We start from the raw sequence: 14,798 nt of genomic DNA on the forward strand, positions 1-14,798 counted from the left end.
GTGAATCGATATGTTTATGATATATTATGTATATGTTGTGATATGTGAATTGTATGATAATACTTATGGTACGATGTGTTCAATGATATGTTTGAGATATGATACGAGAAGAATGCACTAAACGTAATGTAACAATAGGAGTAAGATATGTTCATGAAATTTTAAGGTTAGGTTACGTATCAAAGTGCTATGGATATGAGAGATTGATAAAAACGATATGGTCACGATCAATTGATAAAATAATACGATTAGGTTATGGGTAGAAAGGGATAGAATTGTGATAGATTGATAGAATGATAGCGTTAGGATACGTTTCTGTAACAATAACTAAGGTACGTTTATGTAACGATATGACTGTGATATGTATAAGAACGTTAAGGCTATGATAAGTTAGGGAACGATATGACCACGAAGTATTCACGGTATGATATGATTATGATACGGGATGTGAATGACGGATACATATATGTTGTGATATAATATGAAATATGTTATGGTACGAGATATGTGATAAATTGACATGTTTATGATATGATACATTGTGATGCGATATGTTATGATATGAGATGTATATGAGGAGATGTTATGTTAAAAACATGGAACGTTATGTTATATCTCTTAAATTGTATGTACACAACATGATATGAATGACATGAAATCACGATAAATGACATGAAATATAACCCCGTTAGAATTATGTATGATATGAGAACTGAAAAATGAGAAACGATATGTGAAATGATATGAAAAACAATATGATATGTACAGAATGCTAGCGGGGTTGTATTAAATGATAATAAAAACGGAAAAATGTTGGGACCTACTCATGCATCGGGGGATACCCCTATTCCATCACGAGGGTACAGACGCGTACATCGATTAGGCAGGCGAAGTATCATTATGTTTTACATAATGCTACTGTGACGGTTACTAATTCTAATGGGTGTCCGGCAAAAGTTGAACTACCAAAGAAGGCTCGCCGTACAAGAAAAAGGGCCTAGCGGTGTGTAAACTGTCTGGTGAGCCCATACTCGCACGTATGGGGTGTGTGTAGAGTATATGGTACACATCCAAGCTGCCCATTAGAATAGTGCCATAGGAAAAATAGACCGATATGATAGGTCTCGTCATTGCATTTGCATGTTGTTGCATCTAACCTGCAATAGTAGGGCCACTAAATGAGTATTTCTTTAAATACTCAAGCCATATGCTATTACATTTTTTAGGTTAAGGCAAAACATTCCTGTACGGCTGACGACGGCATCGTAACTCAAGACCATGGCACATGCATAGGGTAATCGTATTATTTTCTTAGACTTAAGCTAAAATAGGATGTTTTTTATTTAAACGTTTATTTATTTTATTTAGTCTTTTGTTTTGTCGTTTTTAAAAGTGTTTTCAAAACACATAAGTCCTTAAGTTGAAGGTTATATTTTATAAAAGTTTAAATGAAGTATTTTCATATTCAATGTTTATGACATGTAACAGTAGTGATTTTAAATTAAATAGAAAATTTCAGGTCGTTACAAAATGCCTCAAGATGTACGGTAGGGAATGCGATTAGTTGTCAATTTCTCCTTACCCGAAAAGTTATATATTGTTTAAGCGGTTGTTGTTGACTTTTTGCTTCCATGCTATAACACCACTCTCAATCTCTCTCTCATTCTTCCTTTTAAAATTCTTTTTCATAAACCTCTCTCTCCCGTTTTCTAAAATATTCTCTTCAAAACAAGACTCGAGGTTTGAACGTACGATGCCCGATTGTAAGCAATGTGGTCTGAAGTTGGTTTGACTCACTCGGTGCTGGGGTGAGTGCCGCACAATCGCCAAATCCACTACCAAGAAAAGGCGATTGTGACACTAAGCATGATTTTATATATATGAATGACCTTAGAGGCATGTTTAAAGATTTGAGAACCTATCTATGACATTTATGCTATTGGATGAACGCTATGCAAAAAGATATAATAAATAACATTAAAAAAAAATTTGACGGAGGTACTTCAAAAATATATATTATATAGTATTAAGAAAAAGAGAACTTACCTTCTTATCCTTCCCTTTTTACTCCCCCAACTTTTTTACTGTTTTTTACATTTTATCCCAACTAACCTACACCGTCGGATTAGATAATTCCCAACTGAACCTCACCCTCATTCTTCTCCACATTAACATCTCCATTCTTCCCAAACTTCCACAAAAAATTACCAAAAAGCCCCTCTATCTCCTCCAATGTCCGGCCGTGAGTCTCGGGCAGAACAAAGTAAAAGAACAACCACGACACGACGGCGACGCCGGCGAAGAGAAAAAAAGCCCCACTGATAGTTATGGCCTGGTAGAGGGATATAAACGTCATTCCAACAACCCCACTGGTTACTCTGTTGACAATCACTCCCACACTCACGCCTTGGGCGCGTAGCTTCAACGGAAATATCTCAGAACTGTAAACCCACGCGATTGGGCCCATTCCAATCGAGAAAAACCCCACGTCCGATAAAACCATCGCAATGCACAATCCAACGGCCCACCGCTTCCTATTCACAATCATGATCCCGAACCCTAGGGTTACAAGCGATACGATCTTGCCGGTAACGCTGGCTAGGAGCAGCGGCCGCCGTCCGATTCTATCGAGGAGGAACGTCGCGACTAAGATGAAGATTGTTTTCGAGAATCCAACGGCCATAGTCGCCAGAAGCTTGTGGTTGGAGGAGGTGATTCCGGCGTGTTCGAAGATTCTCGGACTGTAGAGGACTACAGCGTCGATGCCGGAGGCTTGCTGGAAGAAGTGGATGCCGATGGCGGAGATCAGGATATGGCGGACGGTCGGCGTTGGGCGAAGGAATAGATCCTTCCAGACGCCTTTGCCGCTACGGCGGTGTTTGGGGAGATGGATGACGTCGTCAGTGCAGTCGGGAGGGATTCCGGCAGCTTGTTTGATGTCGGCGAGGCGGAGTTGGGCTTCGTGAGGGGAGTCAGAGGTACGGCGGAGAACGGAGGTGGCGTCGGCGAGGCGGCCTTGCATGACGAGCCACCGAGGGGATTCGGGCATGACGAGAACGATGAGAATGAGAAAGGCAGAGGGGAAGACGCCGATTCCGAGCATGAATCGCCATCCCAGGTGAGTGGGTAGCTTGAAGAATGCGTAGTTGGAAACGTAGCCTAGCAATACTCCACCATTTATGAACACCTTTCAATCAAACCATTTTTTTAGATGTATATATATATGTATATGTATATGTATATGTATATGGAGCATAGTTTAGGGACACAATTGTTGCCTGAAAAATACTGATTGTTAGAATATAATATCACATTTAGAAAATATACAAAAGCTGAGAAAAAAAGATTTTAGAAGATTGTTAGTGTTAGTATATGAATAGAAATAGTTCATTTGCATCCTATCACCTTCTTATTGAATTTACTATTCTTGGATCTACTGCACAATCTCTCGTTAGCCCCAATATTAGTAAAGACTCAGGGTCTCTTTCCCAGTCATATTTTGTCTGTATGGTATTCATTGGGGGACCCTCGGTCTGAAAGATATGGTCTACTATCCGCTACTATCAAGATATACATGTCTGACTATATTTTGTCTGTATGGTATTCATTGGGGGACCTTCGGTCTGAAAGATATGGTCTACTATCCGCTACTATCAAGATATACATGTCTAACTCGTGTTCCGATGTTGCACCACTTCCATTTTGTTTTACTTCACAGAAAAATGAGAAAGTCTTTGGAGTAGAAAGAGATAATGGAAAATGATTTTATATGGGGTAAATATTTTTATAAATATTTTTGAAATGGGACGATAATTTCCATTTTTATTCGGATGGTTTCATGGAGATTACATCAAATATATTTTTTAACTTTTTTTTTTAAAGTTCTAGTATTATTGAAATTTTCAAATTTTGGTATATTTGATCAATAAATACTAAGTAAATGGGTTATATTAATTTGATGTACTTAGAAAAACTAAATAATAATAATAAAATAAAACAAGTTGAAAAAAGGAGAAAAAAAATTAAAATTTTCAGATTTCAAATTATTATTTCGCAGAGCAATCCGTAAGATCGGATTAAGAAATGGAAAACGGACCTCCGGAAACGAGGTGAGAAATCCACGAGAAGAAGTCGGAGCAACCTCCGTCGTATACACCGGAGCGATCATCAGAGCATATCCGACGCCGATTCCGGCCACAAATCTTCCAAACATCAGAAACCCATAGTTGGGGGCGAATCCCATCAGCACGGCAGCGACGAAGAAGATCACCCCGGCCAACACCATCGTGTACCGACGCCCAATCAAATCCGAAGTTCTTCCGGCGGCGGCAGCGCCGATTAGAGAGTACAGGTTGATTATACCGACCAGAATTTCTACCTGCACCTCCGAGAGCTTGAAATTGTCTTTGATATAAATCGCAGCTCCGCTCATCACGGCGGTATCTGCTTCAGATCGAGAAATTAACGAAATGATTGAAACAGAGATGGGTTAATTTTCCATATGGGAGTGTTCTTCTCACCGTAACCAAGTAAGATTGAAGACATGGAAGCTAAAATTGCGCAGAGAATAGCGAATTTGTTCATTTTCGCTTTGGATTTCGGGTGAGGACCCAAATCCGCCGGACTGGTTCTGCCGGAACTTGCATCATTCAGGTCACTCATCCGCGGTGGCTGGGCGGTGGATTTTGGTCGTCAGTCGGAACTAGTCGGGCGGCTATTCTTTCAAAGCGGTGGGAAGAGTTGCTGGTTCAGAGTGAAGACAAAGGAGTTGTTTGGAGAAAAGGATAAAGATTTAAATATTCATTTAAAAAAAAATATATATAGATATATATATATATATATATATTTTATTAAAAATAAAATAAATTAGTGAGATTTCTAAATTGTATATATATATGTGTGTGTGTCACATCATGTTTTTTAAGTTCTTTTTAACTAGGAGTAAAAAAAAGAGGTTAATTGGATGAAATTGTAATATTTGTTTTGAAATTTTAAAAACAGTAATTATAAAAAATTCTAATATTTGTTTTGAAAAGTTCTAATATTATAAAATAGGTATTTTTTTAATTAATTTCTAAACTTTAAAATATATTTTATTTAGTGTTTAAGATGGTAGATTGAATTAGGAAATTTGGAATATATGACAAATAATTAGATACAGAATTATTAATAGCCATATGATAATTCAAAATTTAAAATTTTCTTTTGAAAAAAAAAAAAAAAAAACTTTATTTCTAACCATTTCAACTATTTTCCACGTCGGTATTATCATCTTTCTTTGTAGAAAATTTCCACAGCAAATTACCAAAAAGCCCCTCAACTTCCTCCAAATTCCTTCCCCGAGTCTCCGGAAACACCACATAAAAAAACACCCAACCTACCGTCGCGACGCCGGCGTAGAGGAGAAACGCGCCACCAATCGTAATCGCATGGTACAGGGACAAAAACGTCATTGACACAACTGACCCCACAGCATTATTCACCACCATTCCCACGCTCACCCCTTGAGCGCGTAGCTTCAACGGAAAAATCTCCGAGCTGACGAAACCCATGGGCCCCATCCCCATTGAGAAAAATGCCACGTCGGCTAACACCATTCCAACGCAAAGCCCCACTAGCCACGTGCCTTCCTCGTGCGACCGTTCAATGATCGTCAGCCCAACCCCCAAGGTAACCAGCGATATAACCATTCCGCCCACACTCGTCAGAATCAACGGCCGCCGTCCAACTCTGTCGAACAGGACAGTAGCTACCAAGATGAACACCGTCTTCGTCACGCCGACAGCCACCGTCGCTAGAAGCTTATGGTCGGAGGATGCGATTCCGGCCTTCTCGAAGATTCTTGGGCTGTACAATACGACGGCGTTCATACCGGTCGCCTCTAGGAAGAAATGGACGCCGACGGCGGTGATCAAGACGTGACGTACGGCCGGCGTTGGGTGGAGGAAGAGTTCTTTCCAGACGCCGCCGCCGTGGATGCTCTGTTTTGGAACTTCAACGACGTCGTCATCGCAACTCGCCGGAATTCCAACGACTTTTTTGATGTCGGCGAGGCGCTGTAGAGACTCTCCGATGGAATCTGAGGTTGTGTTGAGGACTTGTTTGGCTTCGCCGAGCCGGCCTTGCATTACCAGCCACCGTGGGGATTCCGGCATTACAAAAATAACGATGGCGGCCAAGAATAGGGAGGGGAATAAACCGATTCCGAGCATAAATCTCCAACCCAGTTGAAGTGGGAACTTGGAGAACGCATAATTCGAAACGTAACCGAGTAAGATTCCGACATTCAGAAAAAACTGCAACAATTAGGCGAAAATCGCTTCAATTTTGTGAAGGATTGAAATCTAGATCTAAGAAGAACAAAATTGAGCCCTAATTTCAATTCGAAATCAGCAAAGTCAAAACATAAATCTCTGTTAATCCTAGAACGAACCTCCGGAAAAGAGGAGAGAGAGCCTCGAGAAGACGCCGGAGAAACCTCGGCGGTGTAAACAGAGGCAATCAATGAGGCATATCCGATGCCGATCCCGGCGACGAATCGACCAGACATGAGAAGGGGGTAGTTAGGGGCAAACCCCATGAGAATAGCTCCGACGAAGAAGAAGCCAGCGGAGAGAACCATGGTGTACCGACGGCCAATCCAGTCAGAGGTTGTACCGGCGGCGGCGGCGCCAATAGTGGCGTAGAGGTTAATGATCCCGACCAGAATTTCGACCTGAACATCGGAGATCTCGAAATCCTGTTGGATGTAGATTGCGGCTCCACTCATTACACCAATATCTGTTTCAAAATCGAGAAGCATTGAGAAAAAAGGAGGAAGAACAGAGAAAGGGAGTAAAATTTCTGACCGTAGCCGAGCAAGACGGAAGACATGGAAGCCATGATTGCGCATAGAGAAGAAAATCTATTTGTTGAGGGCTTGGTCGGAGGATCGAGGGATCTAATCAACGGAATTTGGAGGGCGGAAGTTGCAGTGACGTCATCTTGCCGGCCACCCATATTTGGTTATCTGGATAAGCTGCGAAGATTCAAATTAAACAGGACAGGTCTGAGGCAGAGTAGGAAGAGATGAGTTTAGGCGACAACTATTTTACTTTATTTATTTCACAAATGCACGTGGGTGGCGTGTACAATTCAATTTAATATTTCACCTATTTTTTATTATTAAATTTGGAAATTATTAATTATTTATTATAATTTTCTTAAAACTTAGAAATATTTATTTTAAGTATTTTTATGGTTAGTACAAAGACCCGTCCAATACATTTTTTTTTTTTTTCATCTATTGCTTCTTCATTACCCACTATACTCCCCTTCCTCCATTCTTCCATCTCCAAGATTATTCACTTTAATCAAGATATATGGAAGAGTAATGAAACCAATGTCAACCTTATCGTTTTTAAATATTTTAATAATGTTGTAAGTTAGTGGTTGAGTATGAGTTAATATATTTTGAGTTTAATACTCAAAGAATGGGACAAGTTAGAGAATATGGATCATAATTAGGAGGACAATGAATGAGAGGGAAAACAAAGAGAACAAGATATTACCTAATTGATTTGAAGTCTTTTTTTTTTTTTTTTTTTTAATAATTGAAACTAGTCTCGTGTTCACAAGATTTTTGAGGATCAAAAGTCTAGTGTTCACAAGATTTTTGAGGATCAAAGATAATATTCCTTTTTTAGATCTTTTTTCATCATTGTGCTGAGTTTTGAGGGAATATTTTGATTTTGGGATGCCAAGAACAACAGAATCATGAGACATTATGTAACGGAACTGAAAGAAAGAAAAAAAAAAAAAAAAGTTGTCGGCAGAACCGAAAACTTCAGCGAATGCTGGAGTTTTCGTTCGCACACAACCCACAAAGGGCGGCCGAAGGCTAGGATGCCACAGGACTCAACCCCGACCTTTAGCCACCCCAAAACGACCTGCAAAGAACAAAACACAGAGAAAAACGAAAAGGAACAGAAAAATCCGACGAAACTCCGGCGTGGCCAAACCATATGAAATCGACGTCAAAACCTCCATTTTACTCCACAAAAGTAATCCCAGAACCTTTTACACACATCAAGGGTAGATTTAGACGAATCCTTTACGTTGAACACCATCGGCAAGGGAGATGGAACGTCGGATTTCCGAACTTCTCCAGATCCGGGAGTGTGAGGCCCTTACGAACCAAATCTATACCAAAAACGGGGTTAGGGGGAAGAAGAGACTCGGGAACGGAGGAAAAAGAAGGGAAAAAGGACGTCAAAACGACGTTAACGAGAAGAGAGAAAGGTCGTCGGAAAAATTCGCAGGCAACCGGGCGAAGAGGACGAAGTCCGACCCGAGGGCCGGATCCCGCAACCCGAACCGAACCCAATCCCCTTAGGTCAGCCCAGTACCTGACGGTTCCCACGGCCCAGTCGCTTCAGCCCAAAACGCATAAACCCAGTTACGGCCCAACCCGAGACCCGAAAGCCCAGTCCAAAGCCGACACACCCAGCCCAACCCAAGACCCGAAAGCCCAGTCCAAAGCCGACACACCCAGCCCAACCCACCTGCACTTTTCCTTCAGCCGGGCCGGCCTGTCACCCACGAACAACTGGTCACCCGCGACGACCCGAAACACGGTAAACTGACTGGAATCATAACCCCGATTTGAATATGTATGAAATGTGAATTGAAAATGAGAATGACATGAAGCATGGAACGTGACAAGGGGGTTATGATCATTAATGATAAATGTAGAAGTAGGGGGACCTCATGCATTATGTGTGTTCATGCATCTGGGGGGATACCCCTATCCCATCACAAGGGTACGGACGCGTACATCCAATGGCAGGACAACGATCGTTATGCTTTGCATAGCGCTGCTGTGATGGTTCTAGTTTTAATGGGTCCCGGCATATGGGACTCCCAGAGTATGCCCACCGGATAAGGAAAGTGGCCTAGCGGCGTGCGAACTAGCTGGTGAGCCCATACTCGCACGTATGGGCTGTGTGTAGAGTATATGGTACATGTCCACGATTACCTGTTAGGACTGCACCGTAGGGAAAACGAAATGATAGGTCCCATCATTTCATTGCATGTGATTGTTGCATAACCCCGATAGGGGGTCACTTACTAAATATTATAGAAATACTCAAGCCTCATGCTACTTTACTTTTTCAGATAAGGGCAAGGCACCCATGAGACAACGACGGCGGCATCGTACACCTCGAGACCGTGGCACATGCATAGGGTAGTTGTTTTTCCATTTCATAGTCTAGGTGGAATTCGGTTTGCATCATTAGTATAGGTTAGTATAGGTTGAATTGTATTTGCATAATAAACCATAGGGTAGTATAAAACATTCATTTCGGTTTTGTTCCCTTTCCTTTATTTCAATAATGTTCTCTTTTTTTTTTTTCCTTGTAATCATTTTCTCTTTCACGAGGTAATAAAAGCCGAGTGTAAGTCGCATTTATGAACAGGGTCCATTTAATGTATATTCCGCATTTCAAGGTATAGTAATGACCTTAGATTAAATAGGTAAAATTTTAGGGTCGTTACACATTATGACGTGATTTTTTATGAAAATATCCTGTACAAGAACAAAGAGAAGAAAGGTTTAAGGATAACGAAGCAAGTAGGAGTTGAGGTTGAGTTGCTGAAAAATTCACTTAGTGATGTTGTAGCAGATACTCAAAGAACTTCTAAGATTGTTGTTGAGGAACCAGAGGTGAAGCAAGTGACACCTAAACAAGTGCCGAAAAGATCATCCAAAACTAACAAAGTACTAGATAGATATGTACCTTCGTTACACCCCATGTTGCTGACAGATGGAGGGAACCAAAGCCCTTTGATGAGGCCCTACCATTGGAGGAGCAAACCATGGATGATGGGATTGAAGGGAATGAACTCTTCATCCACGTAGCGGAAGCATTGGGAACCATTTTAATTTTATTATGAATTAAAAGAAAAGCAATAAATATGAGAGTAAACTCTACCTTTGTAAAAACCCTAGCTTTCAAGACTCATGGAAGTATTCCAACCATGGAGAAGTTTTTCAACATTCTACACGATCTTCCTTTCTATGACTCGAACTCAAAACTTGTGGAGCCTCCTGAAAGAAAATCCCAAAATGATTGGAGAATGAGAGTTTCAAGAATTATTGTAATTTCATTATCGAGAAAAAAATGAGATAGATTGGTATATCTTTGACTCTAACCCGACTCTGATCCTTCGATAAAAAGATTCATTCTCTTCATAAAAAATAGGAGGTAGAACCAATAAATATAATCTTGCAACTTTAGTAGCTAGGCGCTCCCACGCTGCATATCTAATATATTAGGATTCAATATCTTACACAAATCATATTTCAACATTAATATTATAAGATATCCTAATATATTTAACTAATTTGAATCTCATTCTAATTTCAAATATATTTTTATTTAATGTATCAAAATATTTAATATTTAATTGTATCAAATACAATAAATATTATTTTTATAATATATCTAATATATTAAATATTAATTTGACCCTTCCCATTAATATATATATATTTTTATATTTAATATATTAAATATTAATTTGAATCATTCTAATTAAATATATTTTATCTATTTATTTAATATATCTAATATATTAAATATTAATGTGATATTTTAAATTAAATTTATTTTTTCCTTTATATTTAATATATCTAATATATTAAATATCAGTTTGAACACTTTAAATTGGAACATTTTAAAGTTACTATGAGCTAGTAAGGACGGACCTAAAGATTATAAGCTCCAATAATATAAAATTAATTAATTAAATCTTTAATTAATCAATCAATTTTCATTCATTAACTATAAGTCACTCTACTATAGACCTAAAGTTGCACTCTTATGTACGGTAAGATAAGTTATGTCCATCGATATAATCATTATAAGCAAGTCGATCCTTCACGAGTTGTTTATAATTACAGCTGGGTCAAAAGTTCGTTTTACCCTTGTAATTACATATTTCCCCTTAAGTACCACTAATTCTCTAATGAAAAAATTGTTTGTAATCCAATTATAAACCAAGTCCGGTCAATGAGAGGGTGGGGCTCCATTGTTCAAGTCCAGTACTTAAGAGAACAACTCATCTACTTTCCTTATATAAAAGAAGCTAATTCCATCTCATGATATTATGTTCCCAACCCCTTATTTGGTCAAGTCCCCAAAATGGTAGGCATATTGAATCGGCTAATAGAGCTATTCTCACCCATGTAAATTAAAGGACAAGCTCTCACAGGCAAGAGTTCATAACTCACTCAGGATTAAGATCGAGTCACATATCCTCATCATATGAAATATTAATCTTCTCAATTAACGAATTTATAAAGAGAGATTAAATATTTCTTGGTCCAATCTTATACAAACCCATTATATAAGATATCCCCACTTACATGTCTCCACATGAATGATTTGGATCAAATCATTTGTAACGATTACAAAGTGGGTCATATCAATAGTGTTACTAGGATAAGGCACCCAACCTTATCCATATACTATAAACTCTGGTTATTACGTAAACACGATCGTTTGTATGTCAACTACATATTGTTCAAGATTACATTAATAACTTTGGATTTTCATACCATAGATAACAATTAAATTACAAATAAAATAATAAAATTTATTTTTAAAAACTAAATAATTAATTATGAGGCTTTAGGCATAAATCCCAACACGGATGTCCAGGCTTCAGAAATGTGTTCTCTTTCATATACTGAGGCTGAGTATGTGGAAATAGTTGAAGCTCGAAAGGCGATGATATGAATGACATACTATCTAGAAGAATCGGGCAAAAGCAACACGAGGAGATTCTTTATACAGATAGTTAGTGTACCAAATAATTGGTGAGGAACCCGGTCTATCGTTCAAAGACAAAACACAGAAGGCTATATCATTTCACTTGCAGGTTAGTGGAAGATGGTGATATATTTTGAGAAGATAAAGGGTGCAAAGAATCGAGCAAACATGTTGACAAAATATGTTGATGTTGGAACATTGAGGTTGTGCAAAGCCTCAATTGGTATGGGTGCAATGAAGATATGATAATCGCTTGTGAATGAAATTCTTGGGTGTATAAGTGTCGAATGGGTAGAATTGTTGAGACAGGAGAATGGTGCCTATTTATAGCTTATGCAATTGTGGTAGTAAACAATTATTTATAATAAGAAGAGGGTAGAGAAATATAAGATAGATATACCGTTCAAGAACATTTATTTTATCTATTTTGTATTGTCTCTGTATATACTTGAAGTCATTAATGCAAAACTTATAGTCAATATTCCTCCTTGCATTTTCTCTCTTCTATTTTTTTGTGTTCACCTAGATCGAGTGTGTTCCTTGTTATGCGATCATAACAGCTTAAGTATGAAATTCCTATGATTAGCCACCAAAAAAGAATGTGCACCTTGTTGACACAAATAATGACTTTCAATTCTGTTAAATTTGTCTTCACTATACTATCCTCATAATCGCTCTCAGATGGATATGATAATGGTTCATTCATGTAACCCTCTTTTACTCGAGTGTGACATGCATGGTGGACTAGTTAGATTTCCGCATCTAAGTCATAGTTTTTATTTTAGGACATGTCAATAGCATCTCTTTCAAAACTTTGATAAATGATGATATTTTTTTTTTCAATTTTCATCACATGCCTATAATAGAAGTTAGAAGAAATATTTACATTTAAATATAATAGTAGTTAGAAGGAATATTTACATTTAAATACTCGGTAGGTATTCAAGTACTTAAATGATTGTGTAAACATGGTTTAAGGACTTAAATACATTTAAAAGTACATCGGAGCTTTACTTATTTAAAAATGCTCTCTAAGTAACCTCGTTGTTAAGGTCGAGAAATACAATCACAATATTAACTATTTTTTGGGCGGGTAAAACACAAAGAGGATTATAACAAGTTATTCAAATAATTATCACATATATATGTGGATATAAGGCCAACTAAAATAATCTTTTTAATTTTTAATATATCGGGATTTGACAGAAAATTTCCACATCAAATTACCAAAAAGCCCCTCCACATGCTCCAAATCCAGGCCACGTGTCTCTGGGAAAACCACATAAACAAACACCCAACCCACTGTCGCAATGGCCGCATAGAAGAAGAATGCACCACCAATTGAAATCGTACTATACAGGGACAAAAACGTCATTGCAACAACTGCGCCCATGGTTGAATTTGTGATGAACCCCACGCTCGTCCCTTGGGCGCGTAACTTCAACGGAAAAAACTCCGAGCTGACGTAACACATGGGCCCCAATCCAATTGAGAAAAATGCCACGTCGAATAACACCATCGCAATGGACAGCCCCGCCGCCCACGTCACTTGTTCGTCCGACTTCTCAATAACCGTCAGACCGGCACCTAACGCAATCAGCGAAATAACTTGACCACCGATGCTCGTCAGAATCAACGGCCGCCGTCCAACCCGGTCGAGCAAGACGGTGGCGATCAAGACGAAGACGGTCTTCACCAGGCCGACCCCCACCGTCGCGAGAAGCTTGTGGTCCGAGGATGACATTCCGGCCTTCTCGAAGATTTTGGGGCTGTACAAAACGACGGCGCCCATGCCGGTGGCCTCTGCAAAGAAATAGACGCCGACAGCAGTGATAAGGATGTGGCGGATAGCCGGAGTCGGGCAGAGGAAGAGCTCCTTCCAAACGCTGCTCCCATGGCTCCTCTGTTTTGGGACTTCAACGATGTCGTCTTCGCATCTCTCCGGAATTCCGACGATAGTTTTTAGATCGGCGAGGCGCTGGAGAGATTCTTCGATGGAATCTGAGGTTCTGATTAGGACTTGTTTGGCTTCGCCGATTCGGCCCTGCAGTATCAGCCACCGTGGGGACTCTGGTATTACGAGAATCACAGCGGCTGCTAAGAACACCGACGGAACTATTCCAATTCCGAGCATAAATCGCCACCCCAGATGAGTTGGGTAGCCGGAGAATGCGAAATTCGAAATGTATCCGAGTAAGATGCCGACATTAGCAAATATCTGTAACAAATTCAAGCTCCTTAAAATTTCAAAATCAAAAGATGAGATATCTTTTCGTACTTGAAATTGAACAACCGACCTCCGGGAAAGTGGAGAGGCAGCCGCGAGAGGATGTGGGAGAAACCTCAGCGATGAAAACAGGGGCAATCAAGCAGCCAAATCCGATGCCGACGCCGGCGAAGAATCGGCCGGACATGAGGAAGGCGTAATTTGGGGCGAACCCCATTAGAATGGCTCCGACGAAGAAGAAGCCGGCGGCGACAATCATGGTGAATCGACGGCCGAAGCAATCGGAGGTTCTGCCAGCCGCTGCGGCGCCGATAACGGCGAAGAGGGTGACGATTCCGACCAGAATTTCCACCTGAACATCGGAGATCAGAAAATCCTGTTGGATGTAGATGGACGCTCCACTCATTACACCAATATCTGTAGACATATGCAGAGATTAAGAGAAATAGGTGAAGAATTGAGAGGAAGGAAGCTAAGTTTCTCACCGTAACCGCCCAAAATGGAAGACATGGAAGCAACGATTGCACTGAAAGAAGCAAAATAGTTTGTTTTGGGCTTGCGGGGATCATCGCCTAACTCGATGAACGGAATTTGGTGGCCGGAAGTTCCAGAAATGTCATGTTTCCGGCCGCCCATAGTTGGTCGCCGGAGAAGGTGTGAAGCTGGGAGAGATGAAGTTGGCCGTAGAAAGGCCGGCGGAGGACTATAAAAGAAGATGGACCACTCATTGATAAACTTTGGTTTTTGTCGTTTTG

At 39.8% G+C, this 14,798-nt stretch overlaps 2 protein-coding genes and 1 pseudogene across 2 annotated transcripts; all 3 read right to left on the bottom strand.

Moving 5' to 3' along the window:
- Positions 1-1,999: 1,999 nt before the first annotated feature.
- Positions 2,000-4,791, bottom strand: LOC111792751 (putative polyol transporter 2). Its single transcript, XM_023674326.1, has 3 exons — positions 4,521-4,791; positions 4,097-4,443; positions 2,000-3,187 (listed from the first exon to the last, which is right to left on the bottom strand). The coding sequence occupies exons 1-3, from the start codon at positions 4,660-4,662 to the stop codon at positions 2,126-2,128; spliced, it is 1,551 nt and encodes a 516-aa protein (XP_023530094.1). The 5' UTR covers positions 4,663-4,791; the 3' UTR covers positions 2,000-2,125.
- A 407-nt stretch (positions 4,792-5,198) lies between these two features.
- LOC111792750 (polyol transporter 5-like) lies at positions 5,199-7,078 on the bottom strand. Its single transcript, XM_023674325.1, has 3 exons — positions 6,849-7,078; positions 6,434-6,780; positions 5,199-6,296 (listed from the first exon to the last, which is right to left on the bottom strand). The coding sequence occupies exons 1-3, from the start codon at positions 6,997-6,999 to the stop codon at positions 5,244-5,246; spliced, it is 1,551 nt and encodes a 516-aa protein (XP_023530093.1). The 5' UTR covers positions 7,000-7,078; the 3' UTR covers positions 5,199-5,243.
- Positions 7,079-12,830: 5,752 nt separating this feature from the next.
- LOC111792746 lies at positions 12,831-14,798 on the bottom strand (annotated as a pseudogene).

The sequence above is a fragment of the Cucurbita pepo genome, chromosome LG04 (genome assembly GCF_002806865.2).
Source record: "Cucurbita pepo subsp. pepo cultivar mu-cu-16 chromosome LG04, ASM280686v2, whole genome shotgun sequence".
NCBI lineage: Eukaryota > Viridiplantae > Streptophyta > Magnoliopsida > Cucurbitales > Cucurbitaceae > Cucurbita > Cucurbita pepo.

What these genes read in the sequence shown, in the direction of transcription:
- LOC111792750 (XM_023674325.1), bottom strand. Translation starts at nt 6,999, where the DNA reads ATGGGTGGCCGGCAAGATGACGTCACTGCAACTTCCGCCCTCCAAATT. An exon ending in TTCCGTCTTGCTCGGCTACG is followed by an intron (nt 6,781 to 6,848) that starts GTCAGAAATTTT and finishes ATTTTGAAACAG; the next exon opens with ATATTGGTGTAATGAGTGGA. An exon ending in CTCTCTCCTCTTTTCCGGAG is followed by an intron (nt 6,297 to 6,433) that starts GTTCGTTCTAGG and finishes TAATTGTTGCAG; the next exon opens with TTTTTTCTGAATGTCGGAAT.
- LOC111792751 (XM_023674326.1), bottom strand. Translation starts at nt 4,662, where the DNA reads ATGAGTGACCTGAATGATGCAAGTTCCGGCAGAACCAGTCCGGCGGAT. An exon ending in TTCAATCTTACTTGGTTACG is followed by an intron (nt 4,444 to 4,520) that starts GTGAGAAGAACA and finishes GATCTGAAGCAG; the next exon opens with ATACCGCCGTGATGAGCGGA. An exon ending in TTCTCACCTCGTTTCCGGAG is followed by an intron (nt 3,188 to 4,096) that starts GTCCGTTTTCCA and finishes TTTGATTGAAAG; the next exon opens with GTGTTCATAAATGGTGGAGT.